The sequence below is a fragment of the Heptranchias perlo genome, chromosome 1 (genome assembly GCF_035084215.1).
Source record: "Heptranchias perlo isolate sHepPer1 chromosome 1, sHepPer1.hap1, whole genome shotgun sequence".
In the NCBI taxonomy this organism is placed as follows: domain Eukaryota; kingdom Metazoa; phylum Chordata; class Chondrichthyes; order Hexanchiformes; family Hexanchidae; genus Heptranchias; species Heptranchias perlo.
In genome coordinates, this window is record NC_090325.1 from 170,586,999 (window position 1) to 170,611,356 (window position 24,358).

Below are 24,358 nucleotides of genomic sequence, written 5' to 3' on the forward strand. Positions count from 1 at the left end.
CTCAGGTGATCCATTTCTTTTTTTAGAAGAAAGCTTGGTTTAACTGTAGTCTTCATTCTATACTATTTATATAATTAAAAACATACTATAAAAATCAAAAACATGCTGATGGCGGGTGGGGCTGGGGAAAGCTACATTTCTCGTCATTCATGCATCATAATAAAAACGTCACACACAAACATACTTTTCCACTATAGGAATGACTACTCCGGGAAAACAATTGCTGGGCGGGCGGCGGAAGAAAAAGAATTAGCCCACCCGCTCCCACATCAGCGATCATTGTAGAGACCAGCTCCACCAGCACCTCACTATAACACTGCTTGAGGCACTGAAGTAGTTTCCATCCATAATAAGCAGAAACAGAGTTTTTACCTCCTCAACAAACGCTTCTGCTTTAATAAGCTTTAAATATCAAGAAGTTACGATTCTGTTATTCTCCTCATACAGCAATTACCACCAGAGCGATAATAACACAAAATCACACTTCGCTTCTCAACATTACCCGTTTGATAAACACCCAAATTTCGAATATTCCAGTCAACCAAAGAATAGACCTGCACATGCGCTGTATCCCTCAGGGCAGTCACATGACACATTGTAATCAAAAATACATTTTAAAAGTTCGAGTTGAAGTGTATACATTTTAATATATCCTAATAGTGCTGTAATTTCTTATTTGGAAATTATCAAGTTTTTTGTGAGTTTTTTTTTCCTTCTCCCCTCCCCGAGGCGTGTGTATCAATTACGTCAGCAAAGCCTCGTTATGGGTGTAAACGGCGGATTTTTCAAAAATGGAGAGATTCGGCCGTGGCGTTTGTGAGACAATAGGAGCGAGACAGCGCGCGGCGGAGCAGTGAGCCCGCGCCCTACGGGGGCAGCGGCGGAGACAGAGCGACGAACGACATGGCGACTGTTTGCATCGGCGAGAAAATAAAGGTAGAGCCCGTGATCGCGTAGTCTTTGGTTCCTAGTAAGAGTTGTAGCTCGCATCCGCCCAGATTTGGAACAGATGCCCTGGGCCCCGGCCCCTTCACCAGTTGCCGATGGCAGGACTTGTGATGTGAATTTGTTTTTATAAGTACGATCTGGATGGTAAATTGTCACTGATTCTGCCTCTGATCAGGCGCCAAAATGCCAATTGTTTTATAACACAGCCAGGTGTATGATTTGCTCGGAAACCAAGCCCCCAAACCAAACTAAGGAGAAATCCACACAAGTTGTGTCTCTTTGCTCAATGTATCCATTTTATCTTTCTGTGAGTAATAAACCCCACTTAGCTAACGCCACAGAGCTTGACAACATTTATTGTCCATCCCTAGTTGCCTTGAGGTGGTAAAGGTGATTTTTTTTCAACTGATTCCTTGTTATGATACTTTAGAGGCGAGAGTCAGCAAGGTAGTATGGGACTGGGTTAATATGTAGACCAGATTGGGTAGACATCTGGCCTACATTCTGAAAGGACATTAGTGAACCAGTTGTTTTTTTTTTATTCGTTCATGGGATGTGGGTGTCGCTGGCAAGGCTAGCATTTATTGCCCATCCCTAATTGCCCTTGAGAAGGTGGTGGTGAGCCACCTTCTTGAACTGCTGTAGCCCGTGTGGTGAAGATTCTCCCACAGTGCTATTAGGAAGGGAGTTCCAGGATTTTGACCCAGCAACGATGATGTGTGTGACTTGGAGGGGAACGTGCAGGTGGTGATGTTCCCATGTGCCTGCTGCCCTTGTCCTTCTAGGTGGTAGAGGTCGTGGGTTTAGGAGGTGCTGTCAAAGAAGCCGTGGCGAGTTGCTGCAGTGCATCCTGTGGATGGTACACACTGCAGCCACAGTGCGCCGGTGGTGAAGGGATTGAATGTTTAGGGTGGTGGATGGGGTGCCAATTAAGGGGGCTGCTTTGTCCTGGATGGTGTCGAGCTTCTTGAGTGTTGTTTATGACAATCCAACAGCTTTCTGGGTCATTTTTTTCCTCCAGTATCAGCCCACAAATTACTCAACACACTTATTGAATTAATGGTGTGATTTGAACTGGGACCTCTTTTTAGTACCGTGCCAAAACCAATAAAATACTGTATGCTGATAAAACTCCATAGTCTGCCAGCATGAAGCGCTGACAAGTTTCCCACAGCTTATGCAGCCTGGACCACCATACCTGTTAGAGCAACGGTTTGTATCGTTATCTGGAGCTGAGTGGGAGGAATCAAAGATAGGACTATCTCTCCAATATCAATTAATGAGCCCAATCTGCTGCTGGTTAATCAACAGAACCCTGAAGTGCAAGAGACCTTCTTAACTCCAGTATTGGGTTATTTAGTCTGCCACAGCAGGTTGACTGTTTTCTTCAAATTTTCCTTTTACCAATTATGTCATATTGGAGCTATCCTCCCCACCTCCTGAGTTATTCATTAGACAACTGGCTAGTGTAGATTTGAGCCCTTACTATGGAGACAACAGGTACCACAAACTCGTCAAGGGACATGCTGAGCAGCACAACGCACCATCAAATGTGTGGGTGGATCATTACCATCCTGACCACAATATTGTTGCACGACGTACCCCATCAAAATTTGTTTCCATTATTTAGAGATACAGAGCTTTAGCAGCAAGTGCTTGCCTTTTTGCAATCCAATCATGTTAAGGGAAGACAAATAGCTGGCTGACTGTGTTACAAGACTGTTTTTTACCTCCCTCATTACCTGCAGAGCAGACACTTGTTTAAAAGAAAGAAAGACTTGCAATTTATATATTGCCTCTCACGACCAGGGCGTCCTAAAGTGCTTTACAGCCAATGAAGTACTTTTGAAGTGTAGTCACTGTTGTAATGTAGTATCATTATTAGTGCAAGTGAACTGTTATCATCCATATTCTCAGTAGCCAGCAGTTTCACTGCCTCTGGCACGTGCATAGAATTACATAGAATTTACAGCACAGAAACAGGGCATTTGGTCCAAATGGTCTATCAGAGAATCATAGAACGGTTACAGCACGGAAGGAGGCCATTCTGCCCCTCGAGTCCATGCCGGCTCTGTGCTAGAGCAATCCAGCTAGTCCCAAACCCCCACCCTTTCATCGTACCCCTGCAAATCTTTTCCTTTCAAGTACTTATCCAGTTCCCTTTTGAAGGCCATGATTGAATTTGCCTCCTCCACCACCCCCTTGGGTAGTGCATTCCAGATCCTAACCACTCGCTGTGCAAACAAAAAAAAAAGTTTTTCCTCATGTTACCTTTGGTTCTTTTGCCAATCACCTTAAATCTATGTCCTTTGGTTCTTGACCCCTCCACCAATGGAAACAGTTTCTTTCTATCTACTCTGTCCACACGCTTCATGATTTTGAATACCTCTATCAAATCTCCTCACAACCATCTCTGTTCCAAGGAGAACAACCCCAGCTTCTCCAGTTTATCCTCGTAACTAAAGTCCCTCATCCCTGGAATCATTCAAGTAAATCTCTTCTGCACCCTCTCTAAGGCCTTTTTATCTTTCCTAAAGTGCGGTGCCCAGAACTGGACACAATACTCCAATTGTGGCCAAACCAGTGTTTTATAAAGATTCATCATGACTTCTGTACTTTTGTACTCTATGCCCCTATTTATAAAGCCCAGGATCCTGTATGCTTTTTTAACCGCTTTCTCAACCTGCCCTGCTACCTTCAACAATTTGTGCACATATACCCCCCGATCTCTCTGTTCCTGTACCCCTTTTAGAGTTGTGCCCTCTAGTTTATATTGCCTCTCCTTGTTCTTCCTACCAAAATGTATCACTTCACATTTTCCTGCGTTAAATTTCATCTGCCACATGTTCGTCCATGCCACCAGCCTGTCTATATCCTCTTGCAGTCTATCACTATCCTCCTCACTGTTTACTACCCTTCCAAGTTTTGTGTCAACTGCAAATTTTGAAATTGTGCCCTGTACACCCAAGTCCAAGTCATTGGATACTGGGAGTGGTACCCATCCAGTTACTCAACTATATCTTCCTTTACTGAGACTGGCAGCATCTTCTTTCTTGGGAATATACTATGAACTTGACTATGCCAGTGTTTATATTCCACACAAGCCTCCTGCCACTCAAATTACCTCTTCCTGCCCCTGTTCCCCTCTGTCTCCTTCTCCCTCAGGTATGAATCAAGCACCCCCTTAAATAAATCAATTCTATCTGCTTCAACCACACCATGTGGCAGCAAGTTACGCATTCTCACCGCTCTGTAAAAAGAAATTCCTCCTAAAATTTTTTGTTTTGCAAGTGGAAACAATTTTTTTTTATTTGTTCATGGGATGTGGGCGTCGCTGGCAAGGCCAGCATTTATTGCCCACCCCTAATTGCCCTTGAGAAGGTGGAGGTGAGCCGCCTTCTTGAACCGCTGCAGTCCGTGTGGTGAAGATTCTCCCACAGTGCTGTTAGGTAGGGAGTTCCAGGATTTTGACCCAGTGACGATGAAGGAACGGCGATATATTTCCAAGTTGGAATGGTGTGTGACTTGGAGGGGAACGTGCAGTTGGTGGTGTTCCCATGTGCCTGCTGCCCTTGTCCTTCGAGGTGGTGGAGGTCACAGGTTTGGGAGGTGCTGTTGAAGTCTTGGTGAGTTGATGCAGTGCATCCTGTGGATGGTACACACTGCAGCCACAGTGCGCCGGTGGTGAAGGGAATGAATGTTTAGGATGGTGGATGGGGTGCCAATCAAGTGGACTGCTCTGTCTTGGATGGTGTCGAGCTTCTTAAGTGTTGGAGCTGCACTTATCCGGGCAAGTGGAGAGTATTCCATCACACTCCTGACTGGTGCCTTGTAGATGGTGGAAAGGCTTTGGGGAGTCAGGAGGTGAGTTACTCGCCACAGAATACCCAGCCTCTGACCTCTTGTAGCCACAGTATTTATGTGGCTGGTCCAGTTACGTTTCTGGTCAATGGTGGGGGACCCGGCAATGGTAATGCCGTTGAATGTCACGGGGAGGTGGTTAGTCTCTCTCTTGTTGGAGATGGTCATTGCCTGGCCCATGTCTGGCGCGAATGTTACTTGCCACTTATCACCCCAAGCCTACTGAGTGAAAAGTCGTATCTTTTTATACCATTTTCTTCTATGGCCTAGTTCCTGCTGGATAAAACACTGTTGGGTGTTTTATAATCCATAGCTCTTTGAACAGATTGCTAGACAGGAATGAGGGGTCCCACACCATACCGTCGCTTCCCATGCTTATTTTTCCTGAGTCATAGCTTTTGTTACACAAACCATTGATGTTCTGCTCTATGGTAAAAAGAATCCATTGCCTTTTTATATTGCAGTAATCTCCTGTCTCTCACTCCCCCCGCGCCTGTGTTTTAAAAGCCTATGGGCGTTCGTTATCTGCGCCTGCGCAAACTCCTATACCAAGATGGCGTCTTGGATGCGCACGAACATTTCCTGCGTGACGTGTGCCAGATGCCATCTTGGCATAGGAGTTTGCGCAGATAATGAACGCTGAAATCATGTAAAGTAGGGAGAAAATGGCTTCAATCAGTGTGCAATGCTGATTTAAAGTGATACACCATTTTGGGACATAACGCTCAACTCAACGCACAGTCTTAACCCCAACCATCTGAACGTGTCTTAGAGTGGCTGGAGGACCCCCCACCAGCATTATTTAAAGGGACCATGCAGGATTTACAGGTTAGTGGCTGGATTATTGCTTCTGGCTGCCAAGACATTTGTAACTGTTTTTGGAGGTCTCCTAGACTTCAATACTAGGACGCGGGGACATAGCCTAACATTTAGAGCCAGGACGTGCAGGAGTGAAGTTAGGAAATGCTTCTACATGCAAAGGGTGGGAGACGTTCGGAACGCTCTTCTGCAGATGGCAGTTGATGCTAGCTCACTTGTGAATGTTAAATCTGAGATTGATAGATTTCTGTGTACCAAGGGTATTAAAGGATATGGGGCCAGGTCACAGGTCCACCATGATCTCATTGAATGGTGGAACAGGCTCGAGGGACCAAATGCCACGGCCACTTGCTGCCTCTTGATATGCGCCACCTTCTCCTGCAAGAAAACGGGACATGTGTCTGGGTGATGTGCCTGTCATGGTTGAACAGCTGCCAGTATGTGTGGTCTGTGAGTTGTGGGCGGGCGGCTTGAAACAGTGGTAATGTGTAAGGGTAAGAGGAAGCATCTGGTTGGAAGAGTTGAGTACTGATGGAAACAGTTTATTGGCATATGGGGGGTGTAGTGCGTGGTGCAGTTGGTAGGAGATGCCACTTGACAGTTGACCTCACTCACCTTGACCACTCATGTCAAAGCTTTGAACTTCTTCCAGCACTGCATCCATGTTCATGATGCTGTGCGCCTGGCATTGATTTTGTCCCCCGCTGCCTCCCACTGTCTTGAGTATATGTCTGGAGGGCCTCTTGCCTCCTCCCCCACCCACCCCCCGGCGGATATAGGATGTCCCTCCATCTGTCCTCCCCCTGAACCCAAGGTCTCGTAGCACATCAGAGAACCTTGGTGCATGCACTCTCGCAGGCCTGGTACCAACTCAGATCGGCAGATTGGTGAGGTCTGGTGTGCAGATTGGAGGATGTGGGATTTAGTAGTGCGCAACCTTTATTCAATGTTTTAACATAACTCATTAGTGTGTAAACATAGGGATGGGATCTGCACCTGTGTTTTATGTGTGTGATGTCTGATCTCTGTTCAGACTCCATGTAGACAGTAGAGTGTTATTTTCAGCAAATAACAGGTACCAGCTACCTTTGAGATTTTCTAAGAAACATCCTCCCTTTAAGAGATTGAGCTCCCCCTGGTGGTGGAAAGTGCAAATTGCATTGATTCCACGTGCAAGGCCTGGAAAGGAACGCTGATTGCAGGTAAATGCTCCCCTGGGTCCAAACTTGCGTCCTGCCTGCGCAGGGCCCGGGGTGGCGCTACCATAGCCCAAAATGAACCCTTATCGAATTTTTCCACCTATGTGTGTTAAAAGCCTATGTGTGTTAATCCTAACAATCCTTTTAGCTAGCTCTATGTTATCCAAATAGCTATTTACTTACTCTACATGTACCTATCCTTACTATACAATGTTTTCGGCCCTGACATTCATCCTCTCAAGTTATCAGCATCATTGAGGGGAAAATTCAGGATTTGTGAGTGCACCGTTTAAACCAATTCTGCTATATTAACTGTTCTGTATTAGAATAATGTGAAAACATACCTATATTCTTGCATTCCCCACTTCGAGGCTAAAAAGGACCTCCTTTTTGTGGCCTCACAAACTTAATTTCCGGTCAGAGCTAATATTTTTAATGTATACTCTCTTATCTTGACTTGTTTCAGGGTTTTTTAAAATCAAGCCTGACACTTGCTGGTTTTATGAGATGTGAAATTTCTGTTCTATCCCTAACATAGTGCACATTTCAAGACCTGGCCCACACTATTATTATCATTATCACTATTGATCACCTTGAGCTCCCCACTTCGAAAGTTCCACGAGAACTTTTGCAGTAGTGAGCATAGTGGTATCACTTCGAGCTGATACTTAAAGAAAAACTAATACAGCAGGTCATGCATCAATGTGGCAAATAGAAGTAAGGGGTTAATTACACGGGGAAGGGAACACTGAGGAACTCGTTGGAAGTCCCAGTAAATTTCTTGGTTGCTGAATCATTATAACTGCCTCTCTCACTCCTGCAACTCCCAGACCATCTTTACACCCCTCACATTTTCCCTTCTCACTCTGTTTTGAGACAGTGCCTTTCTACAGAAACTTTGAATGCTTCTGAACAAGCTACTGCTGCTTGTTGGTCAACAATCATCTTTAAATTGCTGGATTTCCTTCTCTCGTGCTTCTATTTATAACTCTTTCTGCTTATTTTCTTTTTCCCTTTAACTCTTTTATTAAACATTTCATTCTGTTAGTAAAGGCTTTTGCCACAGTAAACGATCCATGTATCACAGCGGACTCGGTCCTGTCCTTCTGGAGCTCCACTAACTTGTCTAGAGAATCAGTTTGTCCCATAAGATCTCCAATCTTTAGGAGTTGGCTGTCATGCCGAGCAGGATATTGGTCTACATATGCTCCTAACTGCTCCATCGTTCAAATATCCAAAATAAACCAATTTGCCCCTCCTATTACCATTTGAGTTATATCAAATCAGAACTGGCCATTCCCGGATTTCACCTTCAAACAACTACTAGTCTTAGCTATCGCCGCAGTGTGCCAAAATGTTGAAATAATTCCTTCCATTTCCTTAACAGATTCGTAAAGCTAGCAACAGTAATAGGTCTTAGAATGAACTTCGTTTAGTCTTGCTTCAAAACGCTCATGCTTTAACTCTTCATACAGAATAGTATACATTTAGCTCTACGTCTAAAACCATCTGTGCAGAGAACTTCTAGGGGGAAATCACGAGAATGGCTTATACCAGCCTTTTCAGGTTACCTGGTCTTGAAGGTAGTCAAAGTTCCTACTGAGTGAAACGTTGTATCTCTTTTTATACCATTTCCTCTATGGCCTAGTTGCTGCTGGATAAAACACTATTGGGTGCTTTATGACTCGCAGCTCTTTGAACAGATTGCTAGACAGGGATGAGGGGCCCTACACCATACTGTCGCTTCCCGAGTCATAGCTTTTGTTACACAAACCTTTGATGTTCTGGTCTATAGTAAAAGGACCCCATTACTTTTTTCTTTTGCCATAACCTCTTACACTCCCCCCTGCTGTGATCAAAAACCTGTGTTTTAAAAGCCTATATGTTTTAATCCTAACAACTATTTTAGCTTCATATTATCCAACTAGCCTATTTATTTAATAATCTATATGTGCCTATCCTTACAGTACAATGTCTTCGGAACTGAAATTCTTCATCTCCAATGTTAACAGCACCATTGAGGGGAAAAGACAGGATTTGCGACCACACTGTTTAAACCAATTCTGCTATATTAGCTGTTCTGTTTTTGTCCTGTATTAGAATAATGTAAAAGCATATCTATATTCTTACACATTACACTGTTTAGTTTCTTAGCTTCCAAGGAATAAGTGGCCGTCTTAATCCTCCTACCAAAATGAGCTACCTCACACTTCATTATATTGAATTTCATTTGCCATTGATCTGCCCACTCCAAAAGCCTGTTTGTCATCTTGTATTTATTTTGGTGCAGTCCTCACTATTAGCTATACCCCCCAATTTGGTATCATCTGCAAATTTTGACACCATACCTCCAGTTTCTGAGTCCAAATCATTTATGTATATGGTGAACAGCAGTGGTCTCAGCATGGTTTGCTGCGGGACACCTCTTCCCACTTTACGAGAAACTTCCCATAACTCCCCATAACTCCAAATGTTTCACCCCGTTCTAAAAAGGGGAGAGGGATAAACCCAGCAACTACATGCCAGTTAGCCTAACGTTGGTATTGAGGAGACTTTGAGACAATAATCTGAGACAAAATTAATTGTCACTTGGGGAAAAATATGAATTAATAAATGACAGCCAGCATGGACTTGTTAAAGGCAAATTGTGTTTGCTTAACTTGATTGAGTTTTTTGATGAAGTAATGTAGAGGGTTGATGAAGTTGATATTGTGTGTATATGAAGTGTGTAGTGTATATGAACTTTCAAAAGGCGTTTGATAAAATAGCACATAATAGACTTACTGGAAAATTGAAGCTCGTGGGATTAAAGGGGCAGTTTTTTCAGACTGGAATGCAGTATACAGTTGTGTCACCCAGGGGTCGGTATTATATATATTAATGACCTAGACTTGGGAATACAGGGCATCATTTCAAAGTTTGCAGATGACACGAAACTTGGAAATGTAGTAAACAATGAGGAGGATAGTAACAGACTTCAGAAGGACATACAGACTGGTGAAATGGGCAGACATATGGCAGATAAAATTTAATAGAGAAGTGATGCATTTTGATAGGAAGAGTGAGGAGAGGCAATATAAACTAAATACAATTTTAAAGGGGTACAGAAACAGAGATTTGTAAAGGTTTGTAAAGGTTTAGCATAACTTCCTTGCTTTTGTACACTCTGCCTTGGTTTATAAAGCCAAGAATCCCGTATTTTTTTTTAAAAGCAGCATTCTCAACTCATCCCGCCATCTTCAAAGGTTTGTGTACAATACACCCCAGGTCTCTGTTTCTGCACCCCTTTAAAATTGTATTTAGTTTATATTGCCTCTCCTCACTCTTCCTATCAAAATGCATCACTTCTCTATTAAATTTTATCTGCCATATGTCTGCCCATTTCACCAGTCTGTATGTCCTTCTGAAGTCTGTTACTATCCTCCTCATTGTTTACTACATTTCCAAGTTTCGTGTCATCTGCAAACTTTGAAATGATGCCCTGTATTCCCAAGTCTAGGTCATTAATATATATAATACCGACCCCTGGGTGACACAACTGTATACTGCATTCCAGTCTGAAAAAACTGCCCCTTTAATCCCACGAGCTTCAATTTTCCAGTAAGTCTATTATGTGCTATTTTATCAAACGCCTTTTGAAAGTTCATATACACTACACACTTCATATACACACAATATCAACTTCATCAACCCTCTACATTACTTCATCAAAAAACTCAATCAAGTTAAGCAAACACAATTTGCCTTTAACAAGTCCATGCTGGCTGTCATTTATTAATTCATATTTTTCCCCAAGTGACAATTAATTTTGTCTCAGATTATTGTCTCAAAGTCTCCTCAATACCAACGTTAGGCTAACTGGCATGTAGTTGCTGGGTTAGGCCCCAGCTGGAGTATTGCATCCAATTCTGGGCACCACACTTTAGGAAGGATGTCAAGGCCTTAGGGAGGGTGCAAGGGGTTTATTAGAGTGGTACCAGGATGCGGTACTTCAGTTATGTGGAGAGACTAGAGAAGCTGGTATTGTTCTCCTTAGACTAGAGGAGGTTATGGGGAGATTTAATAGAGGTGTTCAAAATCACATGAAGGGTTCTGATAGAGTAAATAAGGAGAAACTGTTTCCTGTGGCAGAAGAGTCGGTAACCAGAGGACATGGATTTAAGGTAATTGACAAAAAAGCCGGGGGGAGATAAGGAGAAATATTTTTACTCTGGGTTATTATGATCTGGAATGCATTGCCTAAAAAGGTGGTGGAAGCAGATTTAGTAGTAACTTTCAAAAGGGAATTGGATCTCTACTTAAAAGGGAAAAAAATTATAGGGTTACGGGGAAAGAACAGGGGAGTGGGACTAATTGGAACATAGGAACGTAGGAACAGGAGTAGGCCATTCAGCCCCTCGTACTTGCTCCGCCATTTGATAAGATTATGGCTGATCTGTGATCTAACTCCATATACCCGCCTTTGGCCCATATCCCTTAATACCTTTGATTGCCAAAAAGCTATCTATCTCAGATTTAAATTTAGCAATTGAGCTAGTATCAATTGCTGTTTGCGGAAGAGAGTTCCAAACTTCTACCACCCTTTGTGTGTAGAAATGTTTTCTAATCTCGCTCCTGAAAGGTCTGGCTTGTAAGGGGTTTTTACTGTTTCTCGGGCTTATTATAGGTCAGCCAGTTATGTTTTTCCTGAGCTGCCCTGCCCGCTGTGCGGTTGCGAATCGCTTTCCCCTTCCTGATTCCGAGCTGAGGACTTATCGGGCGGTAACAAGGACAGACGAACAGACCAGTGGATTGGTACAAGGAAAACCAATGTTTATTAATAAGAAAACTAAAACTACAAGGTAAACTATTATACAGAAGATGAAAAGAAATCGCTATGGATACAATATAGTCTTACACTTAACGGGGTGGAAGAAACGGACACATCGAGGGAAAATTCTAAAATCACAATTTTAGCAATACCCCTTTAACTCCCACCCTTACACCTAGCTAGGTTGTCTTGTGGCGGCCAGAAATTTAATGCTCACCGGTGAAACAGATGAAAAGGCCTGTGCCCTGCTGCTGCCGTCGACGTGTGGTTGCGAGGTTTACTGGATGGCCTTCCTTCTTAGTTGCTAGCAGGCAGACAGGACACCGGGCCAAGAGGCGAAGAGAAAAGAGAGAGAGAGAGATTCTAGGAAGCCCCAGTTATATCCTCCCGGTATCAGGTTTTTTTTTCGTGCCTCATCAGCTTGCTCCATTATTCGATTTGAGCACGAAAACATAAGACAAAGGACCCCAATCTCTGGCCCATTTACATAATGGCCGGTATCTGTACTGATGAGTTCCATAACTGCTTTCCATTGTTCCTGAATGTTCCTTGATGGTTCACCTTAGGTGGGATCACTTCTGATGGCTTGCCTCAGGGCGTGAATGCAACTGCTTGTCTCCCTGCATTGTTCAAAAAAAATCCCTGTCTGCCCTTGTGGAAAGGTGTCCAGTTTCAAATGCTGCAGCCATTTTGAGAGGCCCTGGCTTGTTTAGAACACAGCCACACCAGGGTTATTTTTTTAATAACTCCAATAAATCTTCAGGTGGGGGGGGGGAAAAACATGTGAAATTTTGCGAATCCCTTCAGGCTCTAACTTTTAGACTGTGCCCCCTACTCCTAGAATCCCCAACCAGCGGAAGTAGTTTCTCTCTATCCACCCTATCCGTTCCCCTTAATATCTTGGTAGCTCTTTGAGAGCTGGCACAGGCACGATGGGCCAAATGGCTTCCTTCTATGCCGTGTGATTCTATGTGGATACTAATGCCTCTGTTATCGCCTCCCTAGTTTCCTTGAGTATTTGTGGGTGCAATCCATCTGGACCTGGGCTATGTCCTCAAAAGTTCTTTAGTATCTCTCTTTTCAACCTTGTGTTGTAATATCCCTCTTGACCCCTTCAATTGTTATTTTCTCTTTGTTAGCCTCTTTAGTGTTAACTGATACAAAGTATTCATTCAATATTCCTGCCATTTCAGAAATCATCAGATTGTTCTATTTGAGCAGCAAATTGTGATGTAGAAATGTGCAGGATGTCATACTGTGCCAAATTATTTGCCCTAATCAATGTGTCATGAAACCTTTGTTCCCCCCACCCCCCCTGCCCTTAAGCCACATGGGAAACACTTTGCAGCAGAATAGTGATCATTGATGTGGTAAGATACAAAATCTCAAAGTAAGCTCAAAGATTGGATTAAAAATTGGAAGTCCATTGAGGATTTTACTGAGCAATAACATGCTGAAATGGCTATTGGTTGGCTTCAGACAAACTCAAGTGGAAAAGTGCTATTTGCCCCAATTGTGAAGTTCATTTGTGGTTTGGATAGGTGGTCAGAGCAGTAAAAGAAAGGGGAGTGTTAAAATAGGGGAACAAAAATTCTGAAAGCCTTTAGAAAGCTCAGAATGCACTGAACCCATTCATAACCCTTGCCAGGGCTGAAGAGTGATGGGGACCTAAGAAATGGCAGGCAAAAACAAAGGGAAAAGAAACCCAAAGCACATGTCTCCAGGTAAGGGATAGAGCAGCCCAACACCTGACCCCATGGTTGCTGAAGTAGGGTGGTTGCAAAGAGGGTGGCCCTCTGTGCCAGTCCACAAGATGGCCGAGCAGACAACACATTGCCTCATGTAGTACTGTGCCACACAGACGCAAAGGTTTCAGATTTGATTTTGATTTTTGCTGATTTGTTGATTTGGGGTGCTATAATTGTCTCCAGCTCCTCTGAATAGGGACCCCTACAGGAAAGTGTGTGGATGGATGTAAAGTACTCATTCAGTATCTCAGCCACGCCCTCTGCTTCCACAAGAAGATTTCCTTTTTCGTCTCATGAGCTCCAACCTGCCTTTAACTATCTTTTCTGTATTCTGCTTGATTCTCTTCAATATTATGAACCTGATATTCATCATAAGCCTCCCTTTTTCTGTTTAATTTTAATCTCCATTTTTTTTTAGTCATTCAGGGATCTTCAGCTTTGGAGGCCCTTGCCTTCCCCCACATGCGAATGTGTTTAAACTGTATTCAAACTATCTGCACCCTGAAGGCCTCCCATTGCTCATATACTGTTACACCTGCCAATTTTTGTTTCCTATCCATCTGGGCCAGATCCCTTTTCAACTCACTGAAATTAGCCCTTTTCCAGTTGAGTATCTTCATTGATTGTTCCTTGACCCTTTCCGTAACTACTCTAAACCTAATATTGTGATTACTGTTTCCCAGATGCTCTCCCACTGAAACATGCTCCACTTGCCCCATTCATTCCCCCAGAACTAGAGTCAGCACTGTTTCCTGATCATACTGATCAAGAGTGTTCTCCTGTACACATTTCAGGAATTCCACCCCCTCCTTTCCCTTTTTCTCCCCCAGTCTATATTAAAATAATTGAAGTACCCCATTATTACTACTCTATTATTTGCTTGCAGATTTTCTCCTCCATCTCCTTTCCACCATTTGGTGTTCTATACTTTACATCCAGCAGTATAACGGCTCCTCTTCTGCTCCTTAACTCTAACCAAATAGATTCTGTCTTTGAACCCTCTAGCATATCATCCCTGTAACAGTATCTTTGATCAACACTGCCAGAACCCCCCCCCCCCCACCCACAACCCCCTTTCTTTTTCTTTCCCTAACCCTCTTGAATATGTTGTAGCCGGGAATGTTAAGTTCCCATTCCTGCCGTTGTTTGAGCCACATCTCTGTTATTGCTACTACAGTGAAACCTGTAAATTACGGACACCTAAGGGACTGGCATCAGCTGTCCTTTTTTTTTGCAGATGTCTGTCATTTGGGAGTGTCTGTTTTATATAGGTATCACTGTACATCATAACCCCGTGTGGCAACTTGTGCCTGCAGCTCACCTACCTTATTTCTCATGCTCTATGCATTTACGCTTTGCGTTTCTCCCCTGTCTAATCCCTCCTCTTTCCAGACTATTTATTCTAATACTGTTTTTCTCTCCCAGTCCTCTATGCACCTTGTTTCTCCTCTCTGAAGCTTCATCCAGGTTCCCCTCTCCCTGCCAAACTAGTTTTAAACCCTCCCCCACAGCACTAGTTAACCTACCTGTGAGGACATTGATCCCAGCCCACCTTGTACAGGTCCCTCCTGCACCATTTGTCCAGCCTTGCGTTAACCTGCTTTACCTTGCTGCTCCTATACTCACTAACATGGCATTGGAAGTAATCCAGAGATTAACACCTTTGAGGTCCTGCTGTTTAGTGTCCTCCCTAGCTCTTGAAATTCTGCCTGTAGGACCTCAACCTTTTTCTTTCCTATGTCGTTGGTTCCAACATGGGCCACCTCTTAAAATGTGCGATCCATGAAACTTTCAGCTTCCCGTATGCACTGTAGTGACACCAGCCACTGCTTAAGTTCATAAACCCTGAGCTTGAGTTCGAGCAACCAGAGGCACTTCCTGCATACGTGGTCGTGCAGGACACAGTGTCTTGGAGTTCCTATATGGCACAGGATGCGCATGGTCTCAGCGCTCCTGCCATATTCCCAGAAGTTGAATAGCTACCTTGTGTAAAGCAGTCACACAATTATATCCTTACTAGTCTTATACTCACCCGTCCTTACCTGAAAGCGGTATTGATGTGCCAGGCAGCGCAAAAGCCCTGGTTAGCAGAAAGTCCGAACTTCAAAAATGCCCTCTGAAAATCTGTCACACGCTCAAATAATTGCATTCTGCCGCTCCACACAAAATGTTCGCCACTAAAAAAAACCGTGTCTCTTTCTGGCCACCACCGCTCCTTTTTTCAAAAAATATACTTTATTCATAAAATTTGCAACAATATATACAATACAGTTGTCATATCACCACTTCAAATGTACACAATACAGATTATACAATTTTTCAGGTTATATCAAGTACAGTTCAAATGATTCCAACAATAGTTACACATTGTACATATTTAGAGTTCATGACACTCTAGGGTGCCTCACTGCATTACACTCAATACAGATTATTAATTACAGGTATGTTACAGATTAATTACAGGTACATTACATCAATTTGAATTTTACATTCTGCCCGAGGGGGTTTGTTCCCTGATTGCATCCCCTCGGTATACAATGGCGGGAAGGCTCTAAACAGTTGCCTTTCCCCACAGAGCCTTTGCAGCGGCCGCACCTGGCCTCAATGCGTCCCTGAGCACATAGTCCTGGAACTTGGAATGTGCCAGTCTGCAACGCTCGGTCGAGGACAGCTCCTTGCACTGGAAGACCAGTAAGTTTCGGGCAGACCAAAGGGCGTCTTTCACTGAGTTGATGGTCTTCCAGCAGCAGTTGATGTCCGTCTCGGTGTGCGTCCCCGGGAACAGCCCGTAGAGCACAGAGTCCTGTGTTGCGGAACGGCTCAGGACGAACCTGGATAGACACCACTGCATCTCTCTCTCTCGAGACTTTCTTTGCAAAGGCACGTTCCACCACTCCTTTTTGTTTGGGCAAAAAAACAATCTAGTAATGGGTTGTTGATGCTCTTTGTGGGGTGGGGGGGAGAGGGAAGAATGGTGGCTCGCTTACCAGCTAACTCCTTTAATTGGTGCTGCCTCCGTATGCAAATTTGCCTGTTTATGATTGGCTGTCTTGCTGTATTCTAGTTATCCCTTGTTAAAATCATTATATTAATGCAAGTTGTTTTAATCGCAAAACGCAGAGTTGACTGCTGAAATACCAGCCGATGCTGCTCAGAAAATGTCAAGATCATCCAAAGAAAGATATGTAGTGAAATGTGTCAAAGTGCTGGTAATCTCATGCTGCAGATAATATTTTTTGTCCTAATATTTCACGGTAATTGGTCTAGCTCATCCTTAGCTCAGCTAGACTTGTTTCCTTCCAGATCAGCTAGACTAATTAATGTAATGGTGTGATTGTCACATCTGTTGCCACCTACTACCAGAGATATGAGGTCAGACTCCATGGAGTGGTTTGATTGCATATTGAAATTCAGTTCTATAGCACAGGTCGTAATCTAAAGTTACTGTTATAAATCTGCTGTATGATCATACAATACATTCACTGAGCAATCTGTATTCATGCTGAAAGGCTTGTTTTTAATTTTTGCAAGATAGTTAGGGATAAGGAAGGCCAGTTCATCAATCCAGAAAAATCCCAAGTTCCACACGAAAAGCTCTTAAACTGGGAATTGCTAAGAAATTGGCTGGTGGGTTGAAAACAAATATGCATCAGAGGAATTTTGTTGGGGATAGCACAGTGTCTGGGGCCCCTGGACCCGGGGCTACTACTATATCTAAGTTACATAAATGACTCAGCGCGGTGATTTAGATGTCAAGTTCATCCAACAAAAGATATGTAGCGAAATGGGGCAGTAGAATGGGGAACAGGTAGCTTGGAATTAGTGAATTGGTTAAAATATGTAAGCGGACAGAGTAATGGCAGATGAAATTTAATGTAGACAAATGTAATGTACTGCACACAGGTAAGTGACACATATACTCGGTGAGAGTGACTGGTATTGAATTAGCTACGGTTGAAGCTGAAAAGATTCAATGTTCAATGTGTCCAACCAATGCAGAGCAGCAATCAATAAAGCCAATTAAAATGTTGAACTACATAACTAACATTGGAATTACAAGTCTGTAGAAATAGTGACCAAATTGTATAGTGCTCTGGTCTGAGCACCTTGATCTGATCCTTGAGACACAAGGAAGACATTCAAGCAGTAGAGGCACTGCAGCAAAGAATCACAAGGCTGATCCATAGTGACAAAAGTTATGAGAAAAGGCTGAAGAAATTTGGGATTTTCAGCCTAGAAAGGTGGTGGTGGTTGAGAGGTGATTTATAGAAATATTTAATATAGTTAAAGGAATTGAAAAGGTAAATCTAGAATATTACTTCATTAAGTTGCCGGAGTAGGACCAGCAAGCAGAGATTCAAACTAGTCAAAGATAAATTTAGATCTGATGTCCGAAAATTTTCATTAGAGTGGCCAACCTAATGGAATAGACGTTCAGGAAAACCCTGGAATCTTTTTTTAAAAAACAACTGATTGTTGAAATCGAAGAAGTTATCTTGTATAGAAATTGCAAGTGTTAATATGTATAGAGGATTACATTTATGCTGTAGAGTTTAATACCGGACGGGCTCATTAGTAACGAAGTGAGTGGCTACAATAAAAGCTTACTGTAATATAACTTTTTTGAATCCATAGGTAGTTATAAGATATTTGGTTTACAAGAAACTGATGGCAATTCCAATAAGTGCCACATGGTAATTGTATTTTGACCTTCTGTTAAGGCGGCAGTTTATATTTCACAGTAAATATTCTATAACGACAGTTGAAGTTTCGCTTGGTGAGGCCTTGGAGAACTCATTGTAACTAATACTTAAGGCTGTTGCCTGGCGATGAGAAGCCGTTGATTTTGGTTCTAACGCGGGAATAAAGCCGGGCTTGCGTTTTAATAACTCAGTCAGTCTTTGCCTTTGAACCCACTTACTAGTTAGCTGGCCGGTAATGCAGTCAAACGAATAGTTCCTGCTCGTAGTCCTAAAATGCTTGATCGAGTGTTGAATTATATCTTATTAAAATGCAAGAGTGGGATATCCGGCGATCTGAGGATGTCAGTTACAGATGGTGAGAATGCTATTGAGGTGAGCAGGACGTAGCACTTGAAAAATACAAGCCGTTCAAACGAGCTATTTGCACGTAGCTTAATCGTCACAATGGCATCGTTGTGTTGTGATCGCTGAGGAAAAAATTGTTACATATTTCTAAAATCGACGACTAAGCTATGTTATCTTTTCAAATGTTTATTTTACAGGACTTCAAGGTTTTAACCCTCCTGGGGAAGGGCTCATTTGCATGTGTGTACAGAGCAAAATCTGTGAGCACTGGTCTGGAGGTAGCGATAAAAATGGTAAGTTTACCCATAAGCTGTTTTTTTTAAACTACGTTATTTAATGCTTCCATCTATGACGAAGGCGTACTTATAACTTCAAAGAAGAACTGGTCGATCAAAGAATGCAATATTCATTTGAATCCATGTTTATTTTTGCAGTTTGTTTTGAACATTCTTTTAACTTGTAAACATTGTGACTTAAAGTCCATACTAAAAACTACGCAAAACAATTAAAAGTAATGATACTGTTTGCTTAAGTTTGTAAAGAAAAAAGTCCTAATCAGCCCTTCTATTAAATGTTTAACTTGAAACTTCCTCGCCTCCATAAGTTGATCTCGTCAATGGTTCACTTTCCTCAGACACCATTCCCCTCTTTAAAGCTGCTGTCATCACCCCTCAAAAAAAACCTCCACCCATCCATCCTTTCCAACTACTGTCCCATTCCCCATCCTCCTTTTCCTCTCCAAGGCCCTCAAAAATGCCCTGGCCTTCCAGATCCTTCCCAAAACTCCATTTGGATTCCTCCGGTCCACTTCTGGCCTACTTGGCAGCAAAAGAACTCTAGCCAATGTCTTATATCCTCTATGACTGCAACCATGGTGAATTATCCCTCATCCTTTCCACAGCGTGCAATACAGTTAACCACACCATCCTCCTTCAACATTTCTGCTTTGTCATCCAGTTTTGTGGGTCTGCGACTGCATGGTTCCATTCCTACCTATCCGAACATAGCCAGTGCATCTCCAGCAATGGCTTCTCTTCCCTCTCCTACGCAGTCAACTCCTGAGTTCCACAAGGATCTACCGTTTGTTCCCCTGTCTTGCCTATTTGTAAGGAATCTTACAACACCAGGTTATAGTCCAACAATTTTATTTTTAAATCACAAGCTTTCGGAGATTATCCCCTTCGTCAGGTGAGTGAGTGAATAAGAGGTTCTCAAATCGCATATCTTATATTAGGCTGGGACACCATCACACCAATCAAAAGGTGTCGTTGGTGTTCAGACCGGTTAGCCACGGAAAACAGTAGGTCCCAGTATGCTGAATACACATTGTGTCAAATTACACAGACAGAGAGAAAGAGACCTAAAAGGCAGAGAGAGAGAGAGAGAGAATATTAAAAACAGATAACTTTTTTTTCCCCTTGCTGGTGGGGTTACGTGTAGCGTGACATGAACCCAAGATCCCGGTTGAGGCCGTCCTCATGGGTGCGGAACTTGGCTATCAATTTCTGCTCGACGATTTTGCATTGTCGTGTGTCTCGAAGGCCGCCTTGGAGAACGTTTACCCGAAGATCGGTGGCTGAATGTCCTTGACTGCTAAAGTGTTCCCCGACTGGGAGGGAACCCTCCCGTCTGGCGATTGTTGCGCGGTGTCCGTTCATCCGTTGTCGCAGTGTCTGCATGGTCTCACCAATGTACCATGCTCCGGGGCATCCTTTCCTGCAACATATGAGGTAGACAACGTTGGCCGAGTCACAGGAGTATAATCTCCGAAAGCTTGTGATTTTAAAATAAAATTGTTGGACTATAACCTGGTGTTGTAAGATTCCTTACATTTGTCCACCCCAGTCCATCACCGGCATCTCCACATCATGTCTTGCCTATCTACATGCTGTTCCTTTGTGACATCAGGGTTTGGGTCAGCTTTCATGTGAAGGTTAATGACACCCAGCTCCACCCCTCCACCATCTCCTTGGTCTCCAGACTGCTTAAGTGTTGTCGATCTGTTTGACATCAGTCTTGGATCAGTCTCAACTTCCACCAGCTCAACATTAGGAAGCCATTGTCTTCAGCCCTTGCCACTGAGTCCATGACTCCTTCCACATCCAAGCCAATCTTGGGGTAAACCAGACCTTCCTGCACTAAGTCCCTCTTGCCCATCACCCCTGTCCTTGCTACCCTATATTGGCTTCCCATCTCCCAAAGCATCACATTTAAAATTTTTACATATACATTCCTCCTTGGCCTTGCTCCACACTATCTCTGCAATTTCCTCTAGAGCTATATTGCCTCCCAAAGATTCAATTTCTGTGATTCTGGTCTTCTCTGTACCCACTTCATCCCTTCATTGGTAACAGAACCTACCTCGGTCACTTGGTTGTACTCTCTGGAACTCCGCCCTAAACCTTTCCACCACTTTTAAAACCTTCTCAAAATCCATCTCTTCAACCAAACTTTTGGTTCCCCTCCTAATCTCTCCCTGGCACAGTGTCCATACCTAGGATCCTTATGTTGAGGGCACTATTTTAATTTGTTTTTGTTGAAAGCCCCACTTGGTGCAAATGGAAACCATAAACTTTCACTTGATAACCAGGTTTTCCATGCTTCCAAATTGAATGGGACATCTAAGGACGTGTTCACACTAAAACTTTAACCTTGCTGTGAACTGTTTCTGCTAAAGACCACTGCTAAAGTTGTAGTATAATTCTGGAGTCTTGGCCAAACCTGACCCTAGGGAGAAGTGGTGTCAGACTCTCTGGAAAGAGGAGTCTATACCCCATAAGAATCTCTTGGAATTCGTGGACACTTTTTAAGCAACCTGAAGTTAATTAAAATGTTTAGACTGTGGGCATTGCCATACTCAAAATATTTACTTGTTAATTGCTAGGAGGGGACCTCTGCACATGCAAAGCACTCTCTTAGAAAGAACAATTGGAATTCTAACCAGGCAATGTGAACATAGTGCTACCTGTCTGGAATCCACACTGTTCAACTACCGGTCTGCGACCAATAATGCATTTTAAATTTCAGACACTTGAAAGGTCCTGTGACTATTGATCAATATAGTTTCATTTTTGGGGACTACTTGGTGAAACCCGTGCCGTACTATTCTGTAGCAGTGTAGATTGGAGCTCTAACACGCTGCACCAGTATACTGCCCAAGGTCCTAATGTCCTCCTATTTGGAGAAAGTAAAATCAGAATAGAATAGAGATGATGAACAAGTATTTTACATTATTACCAAATGGAATACTGTTGTTTCATTAAAAAGAATATTAAGTTTCCCCTTGACATATGCCCTCTTGTGTGGAAAATGTCTTGTTTCTGCTTGGCATCATTGGGATGTGCAGGAGCAGAAAGATAAGGAATTGCAGATATGCTGCCCTTGCTGCCACTTCCTGTCCTGCTGTGCTAATAATACTAAATTCACTGTGCCATCAGCTTAAATTCATGTATGATGGGAATAAATGACCACCACCTTCCCAACCAGCCATACAATTTTTCACTCCAGTGCAATTTTAAAATAGTTGTGAAATACTCCTGGAATAAACAGAAAAAGTTCAATTCATCTAATTATGTATTACTGAAGTAACATGGCTCCTCCTGGTCAGTGGTGAAAATATGTATGTTGCATTATATAAACCTTTAAAAAGTTAATGGGAGTTTTATTTTTGTACGGCTGGTACTTCAATAATCACGTAATTACTGACAGGATAGCTAACCTCATAGAATCATAGACTGGTTATAGCACAGGAAGAGGCCATTCAGCCCATCGAACCCATGCCAGCTTCTTGTAAGAGCAATCCAGTTAGTCCCATTCCCCTGCTCTTTCCCTGTAGCCCTTCAAGTATTTATGCAATTCCTTTTTGAAAGCCACGATTAAATCTGCTTCCACCACCCTTTCAGGCAACTCATTCCAGATCATAACTACTCGCTGCGTAAAAAAGTTTTTCCTCATATCACCTTTGCTTCTTTTGACAATCTCCTTAAATCTGTGTCCTCTGGTTCTCGACCCTTCCACCAATGGGAACAGTTTCTCATGATTTACTTTATCTAAACACTTCATGATTTTGAACACTTCTATCAAATCTCCTCTTAACCTTCTCTGCTCTAAGGAGAAAACCCCAGCTTCTCCAGTCTATCCATGTAACTGAAACCCCTCATTCCTGGAACCGTTCTAGTAAATTTCTTCTGCACCCCTCTAAGGCCTTCACATCCTTCCCAAAGTGCGGTACCCAGAATTAGACACAATACTCCAGCTGTGGCTGAACCAGTGTTTTATAAAGGTTCAACATAACCTCCTTGCTTTTATACTCTATGCCTCTATTTATAAAGCCCGGGATCCCTTATGCTTTTTTAACTGCTTTCTCAACCTGTCCTGCCACCTTCAAAGATTTGTGCACATATACCCCTAGGCCTCTCTGTTCCTGCACCCCCTTTAGAATTGTACCATTTAGTTTATATTAAATCTCCTCATTCTTCTTGCCAAAATGTATCACTTTATACTTCTGTGTTAAATTTCATCTGCCACATGTGCACCCATTCCACCAGCCTGTCTGTGTCGTTTTGAAGTCTATTACTATCCTCCTCACTGTTTACTACACTTCCAAGTTTTCTGTTATTTGCAAATTTTGAAATTGTGCCTTGTACACCCAAGTTCAAGTCATATATGCATAAGCAGTGGTCCTAGCACCGACCCCTGGGGAACACCACTGTATATCTCCTCCAGTCCGAAAAACTACCGTTCACCACTATTCTCTGTTTCCTGTCACTTAGCCAATTTCATATCTATGCAGCCACTGCCCTTTTTATTTTGCTGACAAGCCTATTATATGGCTCTTTATCAAACGCCTTTTGAAAGTCTACATACACCATATCAACCGCATTGCCCTCTCTGTTACCTCATCAAAAAACTCAATCAAGTTAGTTAAACTCGATTTGCCTTGAACAAATCCGTGCTGGCTTTCCTTTATTAATCCATACTTGTCCAAGTGACTATTAATTTTGTCTCGGATTATCGTTTCTAAAAGCTTCCCCACACCAGGGTTTAAACTGACTGGCCTGTAGTTGCCGGGTTTATCCTTGCACCCTTTTTTGAACAGGGTGTAACATTTGCAATTCTCCAGTCCTCTGGCACCACCCCCATATCTAAGGAGGATTGGAAGATTATGGCCAGCACCTCTGCAATTTCCACACTTCCCTCAGCAACCTAGGATGCATCCCATTCGAACAGGGTGACTTATCTATTTGAAGTACAGCCAGCCTCTCTCATACCTCCTCATTATCAATTTTTAGCCCACCCTGTATCTCAACTACCTCCTTTTAGTGTGACTTTGGCAGCAGCATCTTCCTTGGTAAAGACAGATGCAAAGTACTCATTTAGTACCTCAGCCATGCCCTCTTCCTCCATGAGTAGATTTCCTTTTTGGTCCATAATCTGCCCCACCCCTCCTCTTACTACCCGTTTGCTACGTGGAGAAACATAGAAAATAGGAGCAAGAGTAGGCCATTTGGCCCTTCGGGCCTGCTCCGCCATTCAAAATGACCATGGCTGATCGTCTAACTCAGTACCCTGTTCCTGCTTTTTCCCCATATCCCTTGATCCCTTTAGCATTAAGAAATATATCTATCTCCTCCTTGAATACATCTAATGACTTGGCCTCCACTGCCATCTGTGGTAGAGAATTCCACAGGTTCGCCACCCTCTGAGTGAAGAAATTTCTCCTCATCTCAGTTCTAAATGGCATACCCCGTATCCTGAGACTTTGACCCCTGGTTCTGGACTCCCCAGCCGTCGGGAGCATCCTCCCTGCATCTAGTCTGTCTAGTCCTGTTAGAATTTTATATGTTTCGATGAGATCACCTCTCATTCTTCTAAACTCTGGTGAATATAGGCCTAGTCGACCCAATCTCTCCTCATATGTCAGTC

The 24,358-nt window shown here is 43.0% G+C and overlaps 2 protein-coding genes across 3 annotated transcripts in view; one reads left to right on the plus strand and one right to left on the minus strand.

The window, feature by feature from the left end:
* Positions 1-852: 852 nt before the first annotated feature.
* The window catches only part of plk4 (polo-like kinase 4 (Drosophila)), a 56,700-nt gene continuing 33,194 nt past the window's right edge, over positions 853-24,358 (plus strand). Inside the window, exons 1-2 of the mRNA XM_067993533.1 lie at positions 853-936; positions 18,631-18,726. Of these exons, the coding sequence (XP_067849634.1) occupies positions 904-936; positions 18,631-18,726 (129 nt within the window). The 5' untranslated portion in view covers positions 853-903. The remainder of the gene's footprint in view (positions 937-18,630; positions 18,727-24,358) is intronic.
* The window catches only part of mfsd8 (major facilitator superfamily domain containing 8), a 99,154-nt gene continuing 93,798 nt past the window's right edge, over positions 19,003-24,358 (minus strand). Inside the window, exon 13 of one of the 2 annotated variants that reach the window (XR_010964538.1) lies at positions 19,003-20,149. The gene's annotated coding sequence lies outside the window, so the exon portion shown is untranslated. The remainder of the gene's footprint in view (positions 20,150-24,358) is intronic. The other variant, XR_010964542.1, reaches the window with a different exon arrangement.